General features: G+C 35.8%; 1 protein-coding gene across 7 annotated transcripts in view; it reads left to right on the top strand.

Moving 5' to 3' along the window:
• CEP350 (centrosomal protein 350) overlaps nucleotides 1-21,805 on the top strand; it is a 136,941-nt gene that overhangs the window by 49,069 nt on the left and 66,067 nt on the right. For 6 of the 7 annotated variants that reach the window (XR_003794335.1, XM_029227710.1, XM_029227707.1 and 3 more), the window contains 10 exons: nucleotides 2,235-2,452; nucleotides 2,919-3,082; nucleotides 6,422-6,532; nucleotides 6,992-7,132; nucleotides 8,356-8,492; nucleotides 9,671-9,793; nucleotides 13,034-13,203; nucleotides 15,784-15,980; nucleotides 16,592-16,776; nucleotides 17,260-17,347. Coding sequence is in view for 6 of the 7 variants with exons in the window: in XM_029227710.1 (XP_029083543.1) it covers nucleotides 2,235-2,452; nucleotides 2,919-3,082; nucleotides 6,422-6,532; nucleotides 6,992-7,132; nucleotides 8,356-8,492; nucleotides 9,671-9,793; nucleotides 13,034-13,203; nucleotides 15,784-15,980; nucleotides 16,592-16,776; nucleotides 17,260-17,347 (1,534 nt within the window). In the remaining variant the exon portion in view is untranslated. The remainder of the gene's footprint in view (nucleotides 1-2,234; nucleotides 2,453-2,918; nucleotides 3,083-6,421; nucleotides 6,533-6,991; nucleotides 7,133-8,355; nucleotides 8,493-9,670; nucleotides 9,794-13,033; nucleotides 13,204-15,783; nucleotides 15,981-16,591; nucleotides 16,777-17,259; nucleotides 17,348-21,805) is intronic. The other variant, XM_029227708.1, reaches the window with a different exon arrangement.

Below are 21,805 nucleotides of genomic sequence, written 5' to 3'. Positions count from 1 at the left end.
TATATTTTAGAATATAGTCATCTCTCACCTAAACAATTACAACCACTCCCACAGGAATTCTCTGCCTCTAGCACAACCTACCTTTCTATTCTAAATGCCATTGCCACAGTTGTTTTCTTGACTCAATTCTTTGACCAAGCAACTACTCCCCTTAGGGTACTCTGGGAGCTCACAGTTACCCCAGAGATCAACATTAAGAGCTTAACTTTATTTGAAGTGTTATCACTAGGCTACCAAAGACTATCTTATTTCCTTTGTTTATACAGTTTTCTTCTCAACTGTATTCTTCCACTCTTTAAACACAACCACTTAGTGTTCTTTTGGTATCATTGTTTATTTGTACCTCTGAACTTTTCTCTTCTGCTCAACTTATTAGATGACTCAAGCAGATTTTGAAATCTCACTCTTACATTGATTATGGAACTTGTACACTCTATTTTTTTCCTTCTTTTAATATCATAATATATTATGCACTTAGCCTATTGCTTGCACATAACTATTGCTTTATGTACAGTTCCTACTCTGTCTCCATGACTTTTTATCTGCTGCACTGGTTTTGTCCTTCTGTAAATTTAAGCTCTGAGAAGACATGAATATTTCTTTTTTATTTTAAAACTATGTGCTTTTTCTAGTACAGTGTCACATACAGATAATCATTTTTAATGCTTTCATGTTGCAGATAATGCTGTATCATTAATACCATCGTTGCTATGTTTAAAGTTGAATTTTAATTTCTTTGTCAATGATTTTGGAATTCAGAAAACTTTACCTTTCCTTAAGAGATACTCTGATGATTTAATTGGCAAAATCTACAAAGTTAAACATTTCTGAAACAGAATCCATAGCCAAATAAGTTGATAAATGCCCCATACTGTAGTCTAGACCCCCACTTTTCCACCTGTGGAGATTCACAGTGGATAAGACAATTTGAGGTTTTGATACAAAGGAGTCCAGATTTTAAAAAAATTATTTAACCTATTTTTTTCTTAACTTACATGGCTGTAGACACTGTCTACACACTCTTTCCCTTTGTTTCCTTTTTATTTTTTGGAAAACTTAACTAACATCATTGGAAACGCTAATCTGGGGAAGTCGCTGCAGAACAAATATAAATTCATCTTGTAAAACCATAAGGTGAGATTCAGACAGAGTAGTTTGTTTTGATGTTGTGTTGGAATTCTTTCATGGAGATCTGTTAGGAGACAGAAGTAATGATAATTCTTTTTATGTTCCATAAATGAAATTGTCAGACTGTTAAAAATGTATTTCTCTAAACCGTCAGTAGAAAATGAAAGGTCACTGGAAACAAATGAGTGCCTATCAAGACTACTTTTATTCAAATATTTAAATGCTGGTATAAGAGAAATGTTTACCTTTGAAAACCATCTCATAGTTTTATTAAAGCTAAAAGTAAGCTTGCTTTAGTATGTTGAAATATGCTAACTGCTAACATGCTTTATAGGGTATTTGAGTAATTTAGTCAGTAAATAAATGGTTAGTGCAAGGCAGCATGCTTCTTGTTATAAACAATACCTTTAATGAGCATAATTTCTCAAAGAGGGGCTAGACATGTGCCTTGTGTCCTTGAGTTGTTTTCATCAAACTGCTATGAGAGGTTACTTCTTAGAAAGTTCAGGAAAGAGCTATAGCATTAAAAAGTGGACAGAAACAAATGGACATATATAAAGTATTTAGAGATGGTTAGTATGAAAAATTTTTGCTGTGACTTTTTGGTTAAGAGGAATAACGAGTAATTTTTGTCATTTAAAAATTTTTAACACAAAATGGTATTTTATTCTCTTTCAGAGATATATTTTAAGATGTTTTTTATAAAATAGGCTTGACCTTGCCTTTTTGTATGGTTGTAATTTTATTGCTATATAAGCTCCAAGTATTCTAGAGGATTTTGCCTGATACTACAATAAGTGATTCATGATAAATGTACATTGTAGAGGAAAGAGTTAAGTGCCAATTTAATCAAGAGACTCCTTTTCCATATTATTTTGGGCAGGGTTTGTCCCTAGCTTGTTCCCCACTGTAAATCTAGCAGTAAGAGGAGTATTCATAGTCATTCACTCAGCATAGCGACTCTTTTAAATGAATAAAAAATGCCTGAATCACAGCTTTTTAAAGCTAATGTTAATAAAGTTATGTGTGTTGTTCTTATTAATTGTTTAGATGGTTCTTGAAGTAGTTTTCCTTTCTATAATGTCTTTATGAAACAAAAATTCTAGTGTCTCATCAGACAAGGGAAGATCACAGAAAACTCCAACTTCTCCCCTATCTCCAAGTTCCCAGAAATTGTTGCAGTTTGACCTTCAAGGAACTTCATTAGAAAGATCTAAATCCTCAATAGTAGTGACTCCAACTATAACAGGATTTAAGCCTAATGCAACTTTTGCTGATACGAACCTGGCTGCCAGCAGAACGACAGAGATGGCTTCAACACCAGGCAAGTAGATCCATGCAGCTGTAATTTAAAAAATAAGGTATTAATTTTTTTCTGAAAATTTATTTTCTTTCAATTAAACCATAGAGAAATGTTGTTTCAAGTGAATGCAATTACTTTTTGAAAACAAAAATTGTGCCCGAAAATAAATATTGAAAAGCGTGAGAGATTCAATAGTGGTGACTTTTCCCATTTTGCCAGCGTTATTCAAAAGACACTTGAAAAATGTATCCCATATATGTACTCCTAAGTGTTCATAGGTATATATGTATTATGTACACATGCATGTATGTGTGCTCATCCACACACAAAAGAAGTAACTATTAAGAAACATTGTACTAATAAGTCACTCTCTTTCCTAAAGAGGAAAGCAGACTTGTTTTTGGACCTTAAAATGAGAAATGAATTTTAGAAATCTGAGATGTAATTTCATGTGAACTTTGATATTTGACAATTATATGCCTTCCAGGTTCTAAGCGCTTTTCTCCTGCTGGCCTCCAGCATCGTATGGCAGCAGAACTCAGTTACTTGAGTGCCATTGAGGAGTCAGTGCGCCAACTATCAGATGTAGAAAGAGTTAGAGGCATTTCACTTGCTCAGCAGGAGAGTGTGTCTCTGGCTCAGATCATAAAGGTATTTGTGGAGTTTTCTGCATTTTTTTCTCTTTTCTTTGCTATTTCAAATACTTTTAATTATGAGTTAAAAAAACAACAACTTTAACTTGCCAAGTAGAAAAAAATAGTCTGTCATACAGTACCTATAAATAACCCTGAGAAAAACTACCATATGCTAAAAAGATAATTAAACATGCAGTATTTGGCAGCAGAACAATAATACAATCATTCTCTTTCAAATACTTCATTTTCCACATTCTCTACATTTTTCATGACTGTGAAAATCAGCTTATCAAACATTTTCAATATTTTCTCTTTTTTGTGACAGGTCAGAAATGGTTGAGTTTTTGTTTCTTTGTTTTGTTTTTTAATACTTTATTTGTACTAAAAAGAAAAGTTTCTGAGATCTAAGTATTTGGTAATGCCAGGATAATAGGACTTTCCCTTAGCTAACAAAAATCCAGTGTTCCTCGGTGGGAATGCTATTGGTATATATATTTTTAAACTGAGGTAGTATTTAAATATAATAAAATACACAGAATTTAAGTGTATGATTTGATGAATTTTGAACATGTAACAACCATCCTAATCAAAATATAGAACACTTCAGTCACCCAGAAGTTTTACCCAGGCCCCTTTTCAGTTAATCTCCCCTCCTAGAGGCAATTAGTATTCTGATTCATATCACCATAGTTTATTTTTGCCAGTTCTAGAACTTCATAAAATGGAAGTATACTTTGTACTCTGTTGTGTTTAGCTTATTTTATGCAATATAACGTTTTTAAGATTAATCCATGTTATTGCATCCATGGTGTTGCTTTTGGGTTTTTTTCTGATTAACATTCCATTGATGAATATATCACAGTTCATTTATCCATTCTCCTGTTGATGTACATTTGTATTATTTCCAGTTTTTGGCTACCATAAGTATTCCTGCTCTGAACACTTTTTTGCAATGCTCTGTATACAACACGTATTTTTATTTTTCTTGCCTAAATACCTAGGAGTGTAATTGCTTGGGTTAAGTGTATGTTTAACTTTATAAGAAACTGCCATTCTGTTTTCCAAAATAGTTGTAACATCTTATACTCTGACAGCAATATATGAGAGTTCTAGTTGTATTATATCTTTGCTATCATTGTGTATTGTAGTGAGAGTGAAGTAGTATCTCATTGTGGTTTTAATTTGCATCTCTTTTATGATTGATGAGATTGATCTTTTAGTATATTTATTGATCAAACTTATGTCTTCTTTTGTGAATATCTGTTCAAATCTTTTGCCTATTTCATGATTGGGATGTCTTACTTATTGAGCTGTAGGAGTTCTTTATATATTCTAGAAACAAGTCTTTTTCAGATATATCTCAAATATTGCTTTTCATCCTTGATTTGCCTTTTCATTTTTTTAAACTATGTCTTTTGAAGAGCAGAAGATTTTAATTTTGATGAAATCTAGTTTTTAATCTTTTTCTTTTATGGGTAGTGCTTTTTGTATTCTAAGAAAACTTTGCCTGCCCTAAGATATTAAGGTACTCTAACAAAGATATTCTTTTATTTTTTCCCCAAAGCTTTATAGTTTTGGCTTTTATATTTAAGTGTGTGAACCATTTCAAGTTAATTACAGGTTGTGAGGAAGGGGTCAAAGTTAAATTCTTTCCTCCCATATGGATGTTTGGTTGTTCTAGCACCGTTTTCTTCAATTACCTTGGTACCTTTATCAACATTTAAGTAATCATTTATGTGTTGGTCTATTTCTGCACTCTGTTCTTTTCCATTGACTTATTTGTCTAGTACCATACTGTTTTTCTAGTACCATACTATTTTACTATAGCTTTATTAGTACCATACTATTTTTGTTTCTTTTTTTTAATTAAAAAATTTTTTATTGGAATATAGCTGATTTACAGTATTGTGTTAGTTTCAGGTGTACAGCAAAGTGAATCAGTTATACATATGCATATATCCACTCTTTTTTAGGTTTTTTTTTCCCATTTAGGCCATTACAAAGTATTGAGTAGAGTCCCCTGTGCTACACAGTGGGTCCTTATAGTAGGTCCTCTATTTTACATATAGTAGTGTGTATATGTCAATCCCAATCTCCCAATTTATCCCTCCCCCATAGTGAGTCTTGAAATCAGGCTGTAATTACTCCAACTTTGTTCTTCTCGAGATAGTTTTGGCTATTCTACGTTTTTGCATTTCTGCATAACCTTTAGAATCAGTTTGTCAGTTTCTACAAAAAATTTTAAAAGCCTGGTGGCATTTTGATTTGAATGACATTGAATCTATAGGTCAGTATGAGGAGAATTCACATCTTAACAATATTGCATCTTCTAGTTCATGAACATAGTATCTTTTTCTGTTTGTTCAGGTTTTTAAATATTTCTCTGAGCAGTGTAATTTTCAGTGTAGCGGTCTTACACATTTTAAAAATTATTCTTAAATATTTTATGTCTTTTGATGATAAATGATTTTTTTTTCAATTTCATTTTCTAGTTGTTCCTCTTAAAATACCAATAGATAGTTCTTTTGTATGGAACTGTTCAACCTTCCTACATTCCTCCCAATAAATAACAGTAGTGCTGTCCATTCATTGTGACAGTAAAAGCTCTCCAGACATTTCCAAATGCTCACTGGTGGACAGTGGAGAGGGGCTGATACCAACTTTATTAAAAAAACCACTGGATTGAGGAAATGGCCCTATTGCAGTTGTCATCCTTTCCTTGAGATCTGAAAAACCACTGACCTTATCTACCATTTTAGGGATACTTTATATCTCTGGGTTTCCAAATACGGACAGGGCATTGTATGACTTTATATACAGCCTTACCACCTTTAGAGAACCTATATTATTTAGCACTATACCAGAAGAAATGAAAATATATAAATTTATAGATAACATCGTATGGAATAATTGTAAGAAAGAGTCCTGTTAAGAAGGAGACGTTTTGGAGGGCAACATTTTTATGAAGCTGCTCCTTCAAAGTCAAAGGAATCATAAAATTGTGAGGTGTGAAGCATTATCTTTATTCTTATATTTAGGATGTTTTAATCTCCTCCAAAGAGTTAGGTACCATAGCTTTTCTTTTAAACCAGCTTTTTGATATGAGTTCTTAGTCCTGCATGTCTTGGAAATTTTTTATATTACTACATTATTTGATACACAGTAGGTGGTCACTAAATATTTAGATAAATGATAAATGGTTGATGTCTTCGCTATTTCCTGTCTTTCCTTTAGGCTCTGATTAGTTGCTTCAAAAGATCTGTGTTAGGAAAACAGCATTCTATTTAATTTAGTTTCTGCATTGAAATAGTTTAGTGTCTTAGAATTAATAGTTGATCATTTCTTTATTTTGAAGGCACAGCAGCAACGCCACGAAAGAGACTTGGCCCTTTTGAAATTGAAGGCTGAACAAGAGGCTCTGGAGTGTCAGAGACAATTAGAAGAAACCCGAAGCAAAGCAGCTCAGGTAGCTTCTTTTGCAAATTTCTATCCTTGAAATCACTTTAGTATTCTTTTAGTTATATAGGAATAAAAAGGAAAGATGTAAATAATAATGTTTTAGTACATTATACCATATGAGTTAATTTCATGTCATTTGATTCTTGTAGCAACCCTGTGAAATTAAGTAGTCAAGGCCTATCCCCAGTTTAGAGAAATGGAAACTGAGGTACACAGTAGTTACTTGTCTACGGACACATCAACTTGTGAACAGTGGCGTTAAGACAAACTTCAGCAGTGATTTTAAGATTCCAGATTTTAAAATCTAAATTTTAAGACATGAAATCAAGATAGTAGTCAAAGGTTTTGGGTTTTTTTTTCCTCAAGGCGTTTGATCCATGAAACAAATTTACAAGTTAAAACTAATGTGAGTAGGATGAGACTGAGACATAAAGTAAGTTCTCTTTTCACTCTCTTTTATTAACAGGTCCATGCGGAATCATTGCAGCAGGTGGTTAAATCACAATGGGATGTAACTGAAGTCCTGCAGGAAGCAACTTGTAAGATAGCTGCTCAGCAAACAGAGACTGCTCGCCTGACCACAGATGCAGCACGCCAAATCTGTGAGGTGAGAGCCACCGAGAACGCTTTTCCTTTTAGTTCTTTTTAGTCAGTCTGATTACCTTTGGTCTTAGCAGTCATGGGTTTCTAACATCTAGGGAATGCATACTTTTGATAAGTGACTTTCAATGAGGGCCATACCCTATAGAAATGAGGCATCATTTATTGTAGTGTGTTGTCCATATGAATGATATAGGGGGCAGAAAAAAGATGCAGAAGAACTCTATATTTTGGCCCCTGAGTAAGCTTTTTTTAAAAATATCAATTTTATTGATGTGTAATTTACAAACAATAAAATATATCCATTTTAAGTATACAGTTTTATGAGTTTTGACAGATAGATATAGGTATCTATATATATTTCTTTATCGTATCTATCTATTCCTCTGAACACCACCATAATCAAGAAATAAAACTTTTAAGAGTATTGGAAATATTCTTTCATGCCCTTTGCAGTCAGTCCCCAGTCTTAGTCCCACGGAGCCATGGATCTGTTTTGTATGAAGATGTTTCATTGTTACCCAGAGTGATATTAGTGTCCTTTTTTTTTTTGATTATACCAAAGATAAAGCCAGAAATAGTTTTACTGCTTTCTCTATATAGGATATCATAATCTATAAAGTTACAGTTTATTTTAGCAGTTACTATTTAGGACTGTTTGTGAAATGATTCTGTTATTAAAAAGCCATGAACCTACTATATGATGGGTACCATGGGGTTGTGCAAATAAGTATAAAGTCTCTTTTCTCAAGAAAATTTTAGATTACAATTAACAGAGATTTCAAAAACACTTCAATTCGTCAAAGCAGTGATTGAATAAATACCAAATGAATAATACATGGCAATAATGGCTAAGCATAGGGAAGATGTACTTCACATTGTTGGTCAGAAAAGACTTAGATAGGAAGTTCTAATTGAATTGATTCTTGAAGGAAGATTTAATTTTTGGTTTACTGTGGCTTATTTTGGATTTGAAGGTTTTCTGCCTAATAATTCATAGATTGTTATAGCTGGGTGAAACCTTAGAAATCATGTGGTCTAGCTCTATTTTTATAAGGAAGTTGTTGAAATTTAAAGAGTCTAAATGACATGCCCACAATATTTTACCTAATATGGCAGAATTTGCTTGCTCTCAATCCAGTGATCTTTCTAAGACACTCTGCTCACTCTCAGTTCTTCTGTGATGTTACCTTTTTATATCTACTTTGCCTTGTGTGTGTTCATATTTAGATGGCAGAGTTGACTCGAACTCATATCTCAGATGCCATCACTGCTTCAGGAGCTCCCCTAGCAACGCTATATGACCACCAGCGGCAGTATGCTCCAGACTTCGTGAAACAACTAAGGACAAGAGCTGAAACAGATAGGTTAATATCCAGTCATTCAGCAAATATGTCATGAGTATCATGTCCCAGGCACTGTTGTGGGTACTGGAAATACAGTTATGGGCATACAGTCTCGTGGGGAAGAGAGACATTAATCAAATATCCTTTAAGTGAATGAACACTTACAAATTAAGCATTATGAAAGAAAGGAACATATGTCTTTGAGATATACAACAAAGGAGTTTGAATAGCAAGGAGGTCAGAGAAGGTTTTCCTGAGGAAGTAAAGCTTATGGTGGGATCTAGTGGATGAAGGGGAGTCAGTAATGTAAAGGAGGTAAGGAATAGGCAGGTCAATACATGCAAAGGTGGAGGAGAAGACGAAGGAAGACCAAAGTGACTGGGGGCAAAGGGCAAAGAGGAGAATGGTAGGAGATGATGCAGGGATCAGATTATGGTAGAACTTTTCAGATCTTACGGATTTTGGAGTTTATTCTAGGAGCAATGTAAAGTCATTGGAGAGTTTTTTAGGCAGGGCTGGGTGATGTCATGTTTATGTGTACTTTTTTAAAATAAATTTATTTTATTTATTTTTGTTTGCGTTGGGTCTTCGTTGCTACACGCTGGCTTTTTTCTAGTTGCGGCGAGTGGGGGCTACTGTTTGTTGAGGTGCGCGGGCTTCTCATTGTGGTGGCTTCTTTTGTTGCGGAGCACGGGCTGTAGGAGCGCGGGCTTCAGTAGCTCTGGCACGTGAGCTCAGTAGTTATGACTCGGGGCTCTAGAGTGCAGGCTCAGTAGTTGTGGTGCACGGGCTTAGCTGCTCCGCAGCATGTGGGATCTTCCCAGATCAGGGCTTGAACCCATGTCCCCTGCACTGGCAGGCGGATTCCTAACCACTGCACCACCAGGGAAGTCCCATATGTGTATTTTTTTACATCACATTTTGACTGTCTCTAATTCATAGATTTTAATTCTCTATCCACATTCATTGATACTTGGGGTGATTTGTGTTTATTTCTTCTAATAAATAGAAGATATTCTTTAATGTGTTGTACACTTCTCTGTGAGCAAATGCCTTTCTTTCTCAAATACTTTGCAACAGTTATTTCATAATTTCTATTCATTCAAGATTTTATCTCATGTTAATATTAAGCAGTACTTAAAAATCTTTCTCTTGTTTGAGACTTTAAATGTTTTAATCAGTTTTTATTTTCTTTGTAGGAAAATTCAGTCTGGCCCACTCTCTCAGAGTAAAGAAGGGACCCTTGACTCCAAGCATCAGAAGTTTTCTCCTTCATATGATAGTTATTCTGAGTCTTCAAGACACAAGAATCACGATAGAAGGTAAAAAGACTTTGATTTAATAAAGTCTGATAAATGGCTTAGACATTGCTTGTTTTGGATTCCTTAATCTTGTTTCTTTAAGCGAAATAGTGTCTTCCCTTCTGTTCTGGCTTCCCCCATTTAATTAGCTGATTTACAAAATAGTTGTTCCATGTAATAATAGCTACCATTCCTTGACAGTCGACATTGTACAAGTACTGTGTAAGTTGTTCTTCCTGCATTTAATCTTCACAACAATCTTCCAAGACAGATATCCTCTTTTTATAGATAAGGGAACTGAGGTTCATGAAGATGTTAAGAAACTCACCCACAGTCACATAGCTAGTGGCACACCAAGGAATTGAACCATGGTTTGTCTGGCTCCAAAGCACGTTGCTTTGCTGACATCCATATTTTTTGACACTTCTGTATGTACTAATTTTTATCATTATGAAAGAAGATTGAATACTTTGTCCTTGTACTTGGCACAAGTATTAACATCTATAATTTTCAATTGTGGTTCTGTCCTTGGATTAAAAGGTTTTAGAGGCCTCTTTCCAGCATTCTTAGAGGTAGGATACCTATATTGTCAAAGTATACTAAAACCTCAATTTAAAAATTAAATCATGAGACTAAAAAACATGAAGATTAATGTGGGGTAAGTACCAGCAGTTATTAAGTACTTACTCTGTGTCTGGAACTATATGACTTTCATTTAACCTTCACTGACACTTAATTTAGGCCATCATCTGAGTTACTGCAGTGGACTCCTAATAGGTTTCCCTGTCCTGTAACCTTTTCCCACTTCATACATTAACCACATGGCAACCAGAGTGATTTTTCTAAAATTTGCAGCCAATCGGTTACTTACCTGTTTGAAACCTTCAGTGTTTCCTCAGAGCCACTTAGTATAGTGTGAAAGTCCCTTTATTACTGAGTCTTTAGTCCATCTCCAGCCCTGTCACTTGGCATTTCCCCTCTTACCATATTCTACTGGTTCTAAACTACTTCCATTTCTCTGAAGAGCCATGCTCTCTTTGCCTCCTGTGCCATTACATATGATGTACCTTCTTTCTGGACCCTCCCTGCTCCATTTCATTTAGTTTACTTTTACTTGCCTTTTAAGAATCAGTATTACCCCTCATCTGCTTTAGAGATCCCTTCTGTGTTCTCCCACAGCACTCCGTGTAACTATTACAGCCTTTATCACCTCTATATTCTCACTCCTTTACTTATCACTTGTAGACTAGACTTGGAGTTCTTTGAGGGCTTCATTTTCATCATCCCCAAAAGAAACCCTGTACCCATTAACAGTCACTTCTTATGTCCTTTTCCAGCCTCTGGTGACAGCTAATCTACTCTCTATTTCTATTTTATATGGATTTTTATCTGTTTTGGACATTTCATATAAATAGCATCATACAATGTGTGGTTCTTTGCTACTGGCTTCTTTGACTTACCATAATGTTTTCAAGGTTTGTCTATCATGTATCAGTACTTTATTCCTTTATATAGCCAAATAATCTACTGCATGTATATCCCACAGTTATCCATCAGTTGATGGACATTAGGATTGTTTCCACTTTTTGGCTCTTATGAATGGTGCCACTGTGTACATTCATGTACAAGTTTTTGTGTGGTCATGTGTTTTCGTTTCTCTTGGGTATATACTTAGGAAAAGGATTGCTGGGTCATAATAGTAACTCTGTTTAACATCTTGAAGATATGCCAAACTGTTTTCCAAAGCAGCTGCTCCATTTTACATTTTCACCAGGAATATAAAAATTTTCCACATCTTTACCCACACTTGTTGGTAGGCTAATGAAGACTGTCATTCTTGTATCCCCAGAGCTTAACGAAATGCCTGGCACAGAGTAGGCAATCTACTACATGTTTATTGAGTGAATGGTGTGTAACTGCTAAGTGGAAGAATTGAGATTAACCCCATATCCTACTGACTCCAAAGCACTTGCAGTCTCCTGCATTCTGTCTTTTACCTTATAGCTTTATTATACAGTTTATCCTTACGAAAACATTTATTAAGCCAGACAAATAATTGCATAATATTCTGATAAATACTATCGTAGAAATATGCACAAAAAAACAGTATAAACACAGAGACAGACCTTCCTTGGGAGTGGAGAAGGGGTCCACAAACAATTTGCAGAAATGGTACTTCAACTGAGTCTTGAATTCATTAGGCAGAGAGGGAAGGAAGGGCATGTCACAAGAGGAGATAGCTTATTCAGAGGATCTCAAAACCTGGCTTATGATTGGCTATATATTTATCTTTAGTGAATGGATAAATTAAGGAAAGCAAAGAGGGAGGAAGGAAAACACTGAACTTGAAAACAAGTTCACTAAGCATTTGGAAATTTGAGACTTAAAGTCAGGGGAAGGGTGGAGCTAGTGATACAGATTTGAGGTTCATTCCAAATGATAGCAGTTGAAATTATAGAGATGCATAAGATTGTCCAAGGAGAGTATATAGCATAAAGGAGAAAGGAACCAAAACCAAAACCCTAGGAAGCACAGTCATTTTAAGAAAAGGTAGAAAAATTAAAAGGAAGCGAAAGAAACACAGGAAAACTTGCTAGGGAGATAGGAAGAGAAGCAGGTGGGAGTAGAGTCAGGGAATATAAGAAAGGAGAACCCTTTTATTTATCATTTAACTTTGATATAATTTCAAGCTTACAACAACTTTGCAAGAATAATATAAAGTTCCCAAATATCTTTCATCCAGGTTACCCTAGTGTTAACACTTTACCACATTTGCTTTAGTGAACTTTTAAAAAAGAAGAGGTTCATACCTCTGATATTGTAGAAAAAGAAATTATCTATTGGATTTGACAATTAGAGTTTAGGTGGAGTTTACAAGAACCGTTCCAGTAGAATAGTTGGGAATTGAAGCAGACTGCAATAAATTATGAGGTTTATAATTTAACAGCAGATAGAAGCCTCCTTTCTCAGTAGATTGATTTTAAAATGAAAGGAAAAAAGAGAGTGATAGCCTGAGAATAGTGGTTCCCCATTATGACTATTTAAAAGTGAAACCTTCCTTTCTTCTACTCATCTTTCCTGAAACAGTTTCTTCTCAGACTTATGTCTACGTGGCGTTTTTATGTTTTATATCTTTCGTCATTTCCTATCTTGATCATAAGGCACATTTCCTTGGCCAGATAAGTTTACTTTGAAGTTATGATCCTTATTTTGTTACCTTTATTTTTTTTTCTGGTTTGTTTCCATAATATCCTTAAACAGGAGTAGTAGTGGTAGCAGCCGTCAAGAAAGTCCTTCAGTTCCATCTTGTAAGGAAAATGAGAAAAAACTTCATGGTGAAAAGATGGAGAGTTCTATTGATGAACAGGTCCAGACTGCTGTGGATGATTCTCTACGAAGTGATAGTGTACCATCTCTTCCCGATGAGAAAGGTAACTTTCTTTGCACATGTATGTATAATCATTGTTTGGGGAGGCTTCCAGAACCCTTTGAGATATTTGAGACTGAACTAATTAATATAATTAGGCAAGGTTTTATGTCTGATATTAAATGTATTCAGGTGAAACTGTTTGAAGGCCATACACCATGCCAGTAGTAACCTTGCTAATATTTTACATGGTTGTGTGTCATGATTCTGAGGGGAGGCAAGACTAAATCTAGGTGATCATGCATGTGAATGGAATATATACTCAGTACTGAAAAAAATTACTTTTATCCTATTGTAGATGTGTAACGCGATCATAAAAAGGAGAATACATTATTAGAACTTTAAATTTTAAACAATATAATAAGGTACAATTTCTTATAAATGATAATAACATCAGATATATTAAATAGATTAAAATTCATTACTTTTCCTGGATCATAAATTAAAGCTGTACTCCTATCAAATCATAGGTAGTAAGTAATATAGCAAAGAAAACAGAATCTGGCAACAAATGGCACCTTTAAGACATTAAGTTGGTAAATTAATGGCCTCCATTCTAGATTTATTTTTTAAATAACTGGTCATTAAGTAGTGCTTTTGATTGATAGTGTAGAACCGTAGTCTTCAAAGCAGGATAGGCAAGACAGTCTTCGGAGTGTAAGAAGAAAATATTTAAATTAAAAATTTTTTCATCCTTTAAAACTCTTTTCTGTAAATTTTATAGTGAATATAATATAGGGATATAGTAGTCTATAGTTACGGCAGCCCTAGCTGATTAATACAGATGTTGGTACCTAGAAGTTGGGGTGATGCTATAACAATTACTAGAAGTGTAGCAGTTGCTTTGGAACTGGATGACGAGTAAAGGATAGAAGAGTTTTGAGGTTCATGCGAGAAAAAGCCTACACTGCCTTGCAGAGATTGTTGGTCATTAAAGGTGATTCCGATGAAGTCCAATAAAGGTGGAAATGAGGAACATGTTATTGGAAACTGGAAATGAGGAACATGTTATTGGAAACTGGAGGATAGGCAGTCCTTGTTATAAGTGGCAAAGAACTTGACTGAACTTGTTCTAGTGTTTTGTGGAAAGTGGAAGTTAAAAGTGGTGACCTTGGATATTTAGCTGAGGAGACTGCTAAGTAAAATGTTGAAGGCATAGCCTAGTTTCTTCTTACTGCTTATAGTAAAATGTGAGAGAAGAAATAAACTGAAGGAATTATTAAGCAAAAAGAAACCAGAATTTGAAGATTTGGAAAATTCTCAGCCTATCCATATTGTAAAAAATGAGAAAGTGAGTTCTGGAAAGAACACCAAGGGTGTGACTGGACAGCTGCTTCCTGAAGACATTACCCATGGATTTAATCAGCCATCTCAGCATGTTCAGCAGAAGCCAGGCACAGAGATGGGGTTAGACTAGCAGAGACACAGCCAGTTTGGACTAAAGGGCAAGAGACAGGATGAAATATAGGAAAGCTTTCAGACTTCTGGGATTCTGTGGGATGGGACAATAGAGCTATCCAGCTGTGAACACGCCTATCTTTCAAGAAAGCTAAGGTGGCTAGAATTCATGGGGCAACCAAAATCCAAAGAAATTAAAACATTGAAAAACTCGTATGAAGGGGAAAATGGGAAAATCTAGGTCACTTTGGTTTGGCAATGATTTCTTAGGTACAACACCAAAAGTACAATCTATGAAGGAAGAAATTGATAAGGTGCACTTTGTTAAAAATTAAAAACTTCTGCTCTGTAAGAGACATTATTAAGAGAATGAAAAGCCACAGACTGTTAGAAAATATTTGTAAATCACGTTGGATAAAAGACTTACATCCAGAGTGTATAAAGGACTTTTAAAACTCATCAGGAAAATCAGCAACCCAATTAAAAAATACGCAAAAGAGCTGAACAGACACACTTGGTTGAAGAAAATATACAAATGGCAGATAGACATGGGAAAGGTCTTCAATATCATATATTTATAGGGAAGTGAAAATTAAAATCTCAATGAGAGGGCTTCCCTGGTGGCGCAGTGGTTGAGAGTCCGCCTGCTGATGCAGGGGACACGGGTTCGTGCCCCGGTCCGGGAAGATCCCACATGCCGCGGAGCGGCTGGGCCCGTGAGCCATGGCCACTGAGCCTGTACGTCCGGAGCCTGTGCTCCGCAACGGGAGAGGCCACAACAGTGAGAGGCCCGCGTACCGCAAAAAAAAAAAGAAAAAAAAAAAATCTCAATGAGATACTATAACTTGCCTATTGGAATAGCTAAAATCCAAAATAACAACAAATTGGTGGCAAGGATGCTGAGCAGCAGGAACTTGAATTCATCACTGATGAGAATGCAAAATGGCACAGCGCCGCTGGAAGACATTTACACAGCATTTTATAATAACCCAGCAATCACATGCCTAGGTATTTGCCCAAGTGATCTGAAAACTTATGTCCACACAAAAATCTATACACTAATATTTGTGGCATTATTATTCATAATTGCTAAAAAAATTGGAAGCTATTCAGGGCTACTAATTGAATATCTACTGAAAACTGTTATAATGATAAAATCTACTTGCTCCATATTCTTTTATTATAGATTCAACTTCTGTTGCAACAGAATATTCCCTGAAATTTGATGAATCCATGACAGAAGATGAAATAGAAGAAAGATCATTTCGATCTTTACTACCTTCTGAGAGTCATCGCAGATTTAACATGGAAAAGAAAAGAGGCCATCATGATGACTCTGATGAAGAAACTTCCCCAGAAAAGACTACACTGTCCTCTGCCAAGGTGTGTTTCAGTTTACCTGTGGAGATACTTCATAAATAGTTGTGGATGTGTTCTCTCAAAGGTATGAGGAATTATTTTGTACTTGAACTCAATTGTCAGCTACCAGAATGATTTTCCTGAGATATCAATTTTATGTTATATTTTTGGTATAGATTCTGGCTTTGCTTTCCTTATAAAGTAGCTTACAAATTATTCCTTGGAATGATATGTAAGGCTTTTGAGGATCTGAGCCAAAGTTATGTCTAGCTTTTTCACTTACTTTACCCTTACAACACTGTATTCCATTTAAAATTTTTCATTTATATCTTTCTTCTTATTAAATTGTAAGCCTTTTGAATAACAGGGGCAAATCCTTACCCAGTTTTACACCCCTGGGACAATACCTAGCTTACAGTAGTTGTTTGTTAAAATTTTATTGGGTGAATAAATTAGCAGATGAATGTTACTGGCTTTCACATGCCTTTTTTTTTTTGAAGAATGTTCTTTTACGTGGTTGGCAGCCTTTTTATATACATAATTTATTTTTATAAGTGCATACCTCTTTTAATGAAGTTAATTAAGTTCCAAAAGGTTTAGATGGTGATAAACACGACATAAACTCTCTAACTCAGGAGCTGAGCATGCCATTCTCAGGAGGACAAGACAGCTTTTCTAAATTTACTATGGAGATGGTTAGACAGTATATGAAAGAAGAGGAAATGAGAGCAGCTCACCAGTCTTCACTCCTGCGTCTCCGTGAAAAGGCCTTGAAGGAGAAAACTAAAGCTGAATTAGCCTGGCTAGAGCATCAGAAAAAGTAAGTTCTTTCAGTGAACATAGTTTTGACTGTTCGATTTCTCCTTTCATGAAAAGGAAATGCCTTGTTTTTAGAGATGTTTTTGTTTCCTCATCTAATTTAATTTGATCAACCCAGTTTCTCAAGCTAGAAATACAGCAGTCATCCTTGAATCATGTTGCTTTCAAGACATCCTAAACATATAACATTTTCTTTGCATTTCTCTTTTATCAGTTAACTGACTCTTATATTGTTATTTTATACTTAATTCCTTTACTATGTTATAAATTTCTCAAAGCTATTTTATCTTTAAAGGACATAGTCTAGGGTTTGCATGTATCATATATCCAATAAAATATTTGTTGGGTTAGGAGTTGCTGCATGCAGCAACTGTTTTCCACATTTGAAAATGCTAAATGGGTTAGAGATTTGTTAGTGGTTGAGAACTCTTGACATTAGAATAGAAGTTTAATCTAATCTTTGTCTCAATGGGAATAATTGCAGACATCTACGAGATAAAGGAGAAGATGATAAAATGCCCCCACTCCGAAAGAAACAACGTGGTTTGCTCTTAAGGTTGCAGCAAGAAAAGGTATGTTAGGAAAAACACTCCTTTAAGAGAACGTAAGGTGACAAGTTAGATTGTGGAATCTATTATTTTGCCTGATCTTTTTCTTACTATCACATTAAAGGAGATTTAGTTGATATTTACCACTGTTGATACCTACTACTATAATTACAGAAGTTGCTTAGTGGCCTATTGTATTTCTCCTAAATTAAGGTTGTGTTTCACTGCTAACTGAATACAATATAGAGTAAGACCTTCTGCCTTCATTTACTATGTAAAATAAAGTTGTGCTTTGATATGCATATTTTTAAAATTAAGATGTTTGTGAGTCTAATTGGATTAATTTTTTAGTTACTGTTTCTCCAAACAGATTTTCAAGACATATGAATTACAAATTGACAAATATTTTGGCTTAATGGACTCAGAAAGACGTGGCATTTGTATCCTGGAGAGGTAGCATGGTGTAGTGGTTAAGAATTCAGGCTCTAGAGTCAGACTGCCTAGATTAAAATCCCAAACCTTCCAATTTTTAGTTTTATAATCTTAGAAAGTTACTTAACTTCTCTTTTCCTCAGTTTCCTTATTTATAAACCAAGCATAATAATGATAACATACTTTGTAGGGTTGTTAAGAGGAATAAATGAGTTAATACATATAATAACTTAGAACAAACCTTGGCACAAAGGTAAGTGCTCAATAAATGTTAGTTGTTATTATTTGAATTCCAGCTTCGTCTGTTGCAAATGCGTATTCATGGTCAAGTTTAAGTAACTCTCTGAGACTTAGTTTCCTTATCTGTTGGAGTGAGATTTTATTTCATATGGTGGTTGTGAGGATTAAATGAGGTAACATATGTAAAATCTGTTTCACGTTGCCTGGTAAGTATTTAATAGATTCTAGTTTTCTTTTCCTTTATTGACGTGTTTTCAGGTACTAGCTATTGTGTTGGATGATCTGTGAACTTAATCATTTGAGTTATATATTGGAATATTACTTAATATTTTTTTAAAAACTTTGTCCTAAGAGGAACTCTCTGGCAGTCCAGTGGTTAGGACTCGGTGCTTTCAGTGCCGGGGCCCGGGTTCAATCCCTGGTTGGGGAACTAAGATCCCACAAGCTGCGTGGCATGGCCGAAAAATAAAAATGAAAAATAAACAAAAATTTGTCTTTGATTTTTCAGTAGATTTACTATGATTTGCCTAGGTGTGGTTTCTTTTGCACTGATACTATTTAGAGTTGCAGAGCTTCTTGAATCTGTTGTTTGTAGTATTTCATCAGTTTTTGAAAATTATCTCTTCAGGTGTTGCTTTTGTCCTATTCTCTCATTCCTTTCCTTCAGAAGCTCCAAGTAGACAAACGTTAGACCTTTGGACAATATACCACGTCTCTCTTCTGCTCTGTTTTGTTTTTGTTTTGTTTTGGGGTTTTTTTGCGGTTCGCGGGCCTCTCACCATTGTGGCCTCTCCCGTTGCGGAGCACAGGCTCCGGACGCGCAGGCTCAGCGGCCACAGCTCAGGGACCCAGCTGCTCCGCGGCATGTGGGATCTTCCCGGACCGGGGCACGAACCCACGTCCCCTGCATCGGCAGGCGGACTCTCAACCACTGCGCCACCAGGGAATCCCCTGTTTTGTTTTAATGTCATTCTTTAAAACAGTAAAACAACCATGGCAACAACATCATCAACTACAACAAAAAACCACTGTGCTTTTGTTTAGAAAGTTTTTATTGACCTGTCTTTGAATTTGTTATAGCTTCTGCACCGTGATGTGTACTGTTAAATCTATCCAGTGAGTTCTTAATTTGATTTCTTTTTTAGTTCTATAATATCTGTTTTGTTCTTTTTTATAGATTTTAATTCTTGTTGAAATTCTCTACCTTTTCATCTGTTTTTTGACCTTTTTCTGTTACTTTTTGAACACATTATTCATAGTTATTTTAACTTCCTTATCTGCTAACTCTATCATTTGGACATCTTTGTGTCCGCTACTATTGTCTGTTTTTATTTTTTATTATCATATGACCCTTTTTCTTAAGATGCCTAGTAATTTTTTTTATTGAGTGCTGGACACTGTGTATAAATAACTGCAAAGGCTCCAGATGATGTTATCTTCCCCTAGAGAGGATTTATCCTTTTCTCTTCTATGCAGTTAGAGTGGTCAGCTGTTCACTTTATTCCACTCAGGGGCTGAGCTGGGTTGGCATTGGGTTGCGGACTTGGTAAACCTCAGTATACTTCTGCTTTGCATTAACACTCGGTTGTGACCCCAAAGGGATTTCCGTTGAAAACCAGGTTAACCGTTTTTACCAGCACAAGAGACTGTTGGGGATTTCTGCTCTGCTGTTGAGAGGTTTCTGGCTTAATTCCTTAGCCTTTTTGCCTATGCTGCTTTAGAATTGGTGGATGTTTTGAGGTGAAGACAGAGTTTGAAGGCTTAAGTCTTAAGACTTAAGTTTAAGACTTAACTGTCTTGGGTCTTCAGTTTTTGTCACTGCAGTTCTCTGTAGCTGGTGGGAGTGTTAACTGGTGTAACGACTTTCAGAGCAGTTTGACTATAACTAGGTAAATTGAAGACACAATTTATGACTCAGCATTTCTATGTGTTGGTAAATATCCTAGAGAAGCTTTTACAGTATATAGGGAAAAGTGGAAACTATTTCTTCAGTAAGAGAATAGCTGAACCAGGGAATATTTCTGCAAGAAAATATAACACTGCAGGGAAAAAGAATGCATTAAAATAAGAACTGTTTAATAATGATAATGTTCTGTATCTCTGCTATCCAATACAGTAGCTACTAGCCACATGTAGCTTTTTTTTAAAAAAATTATTTATTTATTTTGGCTGTGCTGGGTCTTAGTTGTGGCACGCGGGATCTTTTTAGTTGTGGCATGCGAACTCTTAGCGGCGGCATGCATGCGGGATCTCGTTCCCTGACCAGGGATGGAACTCGGCCCCCGGCATTGGGAGCGTGGAGTCTTACCCACTGGACCACTAGGCAAGTCCCCACATGTAGCTTTTGAGTACTTAAAATGTGGCTAGTGCAACCAAGAAACTGAAATTTTAATTTCACTTAAAATTAATCTCAATTTAAATAGCTACATGTAGCTGCTGACTACTGTATTGAACAGGACAGCAGTAGGTCTTATCAAAGATCATAATATTGGGACTATCCTGGCAGTCCAGTGGTTAAGACCCGGCGCTTCCACTGCAGGGGGCACAGGTTTGATCCCCGGTTGGGGAACTAAGAATCCCTCATGCCATGCAGTGAGGTGAAAAGTTTTTTTAATTATAATATTAGTTATTACAGAAAAACAAGACGCAAAAGAATATGTACAATATGATACCATTCTTGTAAATTTTTAAAAGTCACCAATTAGTAATATATGTTCCATGGAATCACTCATGCATCAAAAGTACACAGCACATGTAGGGATGATATACTTCTGGAGAGGAAAATGGAAAAAGAGATTGGGGTAGAGTTTAGTTTTCTCTCTAATGAATTAATTTTGAAACAGAGATTTGAAACAAATGTGGCAAACTGGTCAATCCCAGTGGTGGGGGTTTGAGTGACTAATTTTTCTGCATGCTATGTTTATGGGAGGCCAGAATGCTTTTTAAGTAAATGTGCAAAAAGTATTCTTTGATCCAACTAGCTGTTACAGACCAGGGTTCTTGGCCTCCTTAATCAGTAGAAATTGATCAGAGGCCAGACAAGAAATTCAGGCAAGGCTTTATTGGGGCCCCTGCTGCAGCAGGGGGGAGTGAGAACAAACAATAGGTTCCCTTGCTTGCTTGCTGCTTTCGGAGGGCCAGGGAGCTGATTCCTTATGTGGGGTGAGGGTAGGGGTGTGTCCAGGGGTCGGAAGGGAGGGGCGGCGTAGGTGGTTTGCCCACCCCTTAGGTGGTGCTGTGTGCAGGGGGCATGTGCAGCACCCTGCTTTTGCTCCAGGCTCTTCAAAAGTGGCAGTTGGTTATTTTGGTTTCTTTGTATCTTTTGGGTCCAGAATTTGCCCTAGCGTGCAAGCTTTTATTTTTGGTCCCATATAGTTTCTTTGTATTTATGGCTTAAGGAGAGGTGTCTAGGTACAAGCTTTGCAGCATTGTAGCAAAGGTTCCCAGGTCCCAGGCCTGTCTCACAGCTACCCCTAGAAAGTTGCCCTGTAGGAGTAAAGGCACCAGAGTGTGAGGATATAGGTACTGAGATACTTACTGCAGTTGTATCAGTAGGGATTATTTTGACATGTAGTGAGATGGCTATGAGGAATTTGGCCACATATCTTTGCACAGCTGTATCCAACAGGAACATATTTTCCTTATTCTTTTTTTTTTTGAGGTGAAATTCACATAAAATAACCATTTTTAAATGAATATACCATTAACCATTTTATTTATTTATTTATTTTTAAAATATTTATTTATTTAGGCTGTGTTGGGTCTTAGTTGCAGCATGTGGGCTTCTTAGTTGCGGCATGCAGGCTCTTA

This window comes from Monodon monoceros, unplaced genomic scaffold, assembly GCF_005190385.1.
Source record: "Monodon monoceros isolate NGI ecotype Baffin Bay Population unplaced genomic scaffold, NGI_Narwhal_1 Super_Scaffold_18, whole genome shotgun sequence".
NCBI lineage: Eukaryota > Metazoa > Chordata > Mammalia > Artiodactyla > Monodontidae > Monodon > Monodon monoceros.
This window is presented reverse-complemented; position numbering and strand designations above follow the sequence as displayed.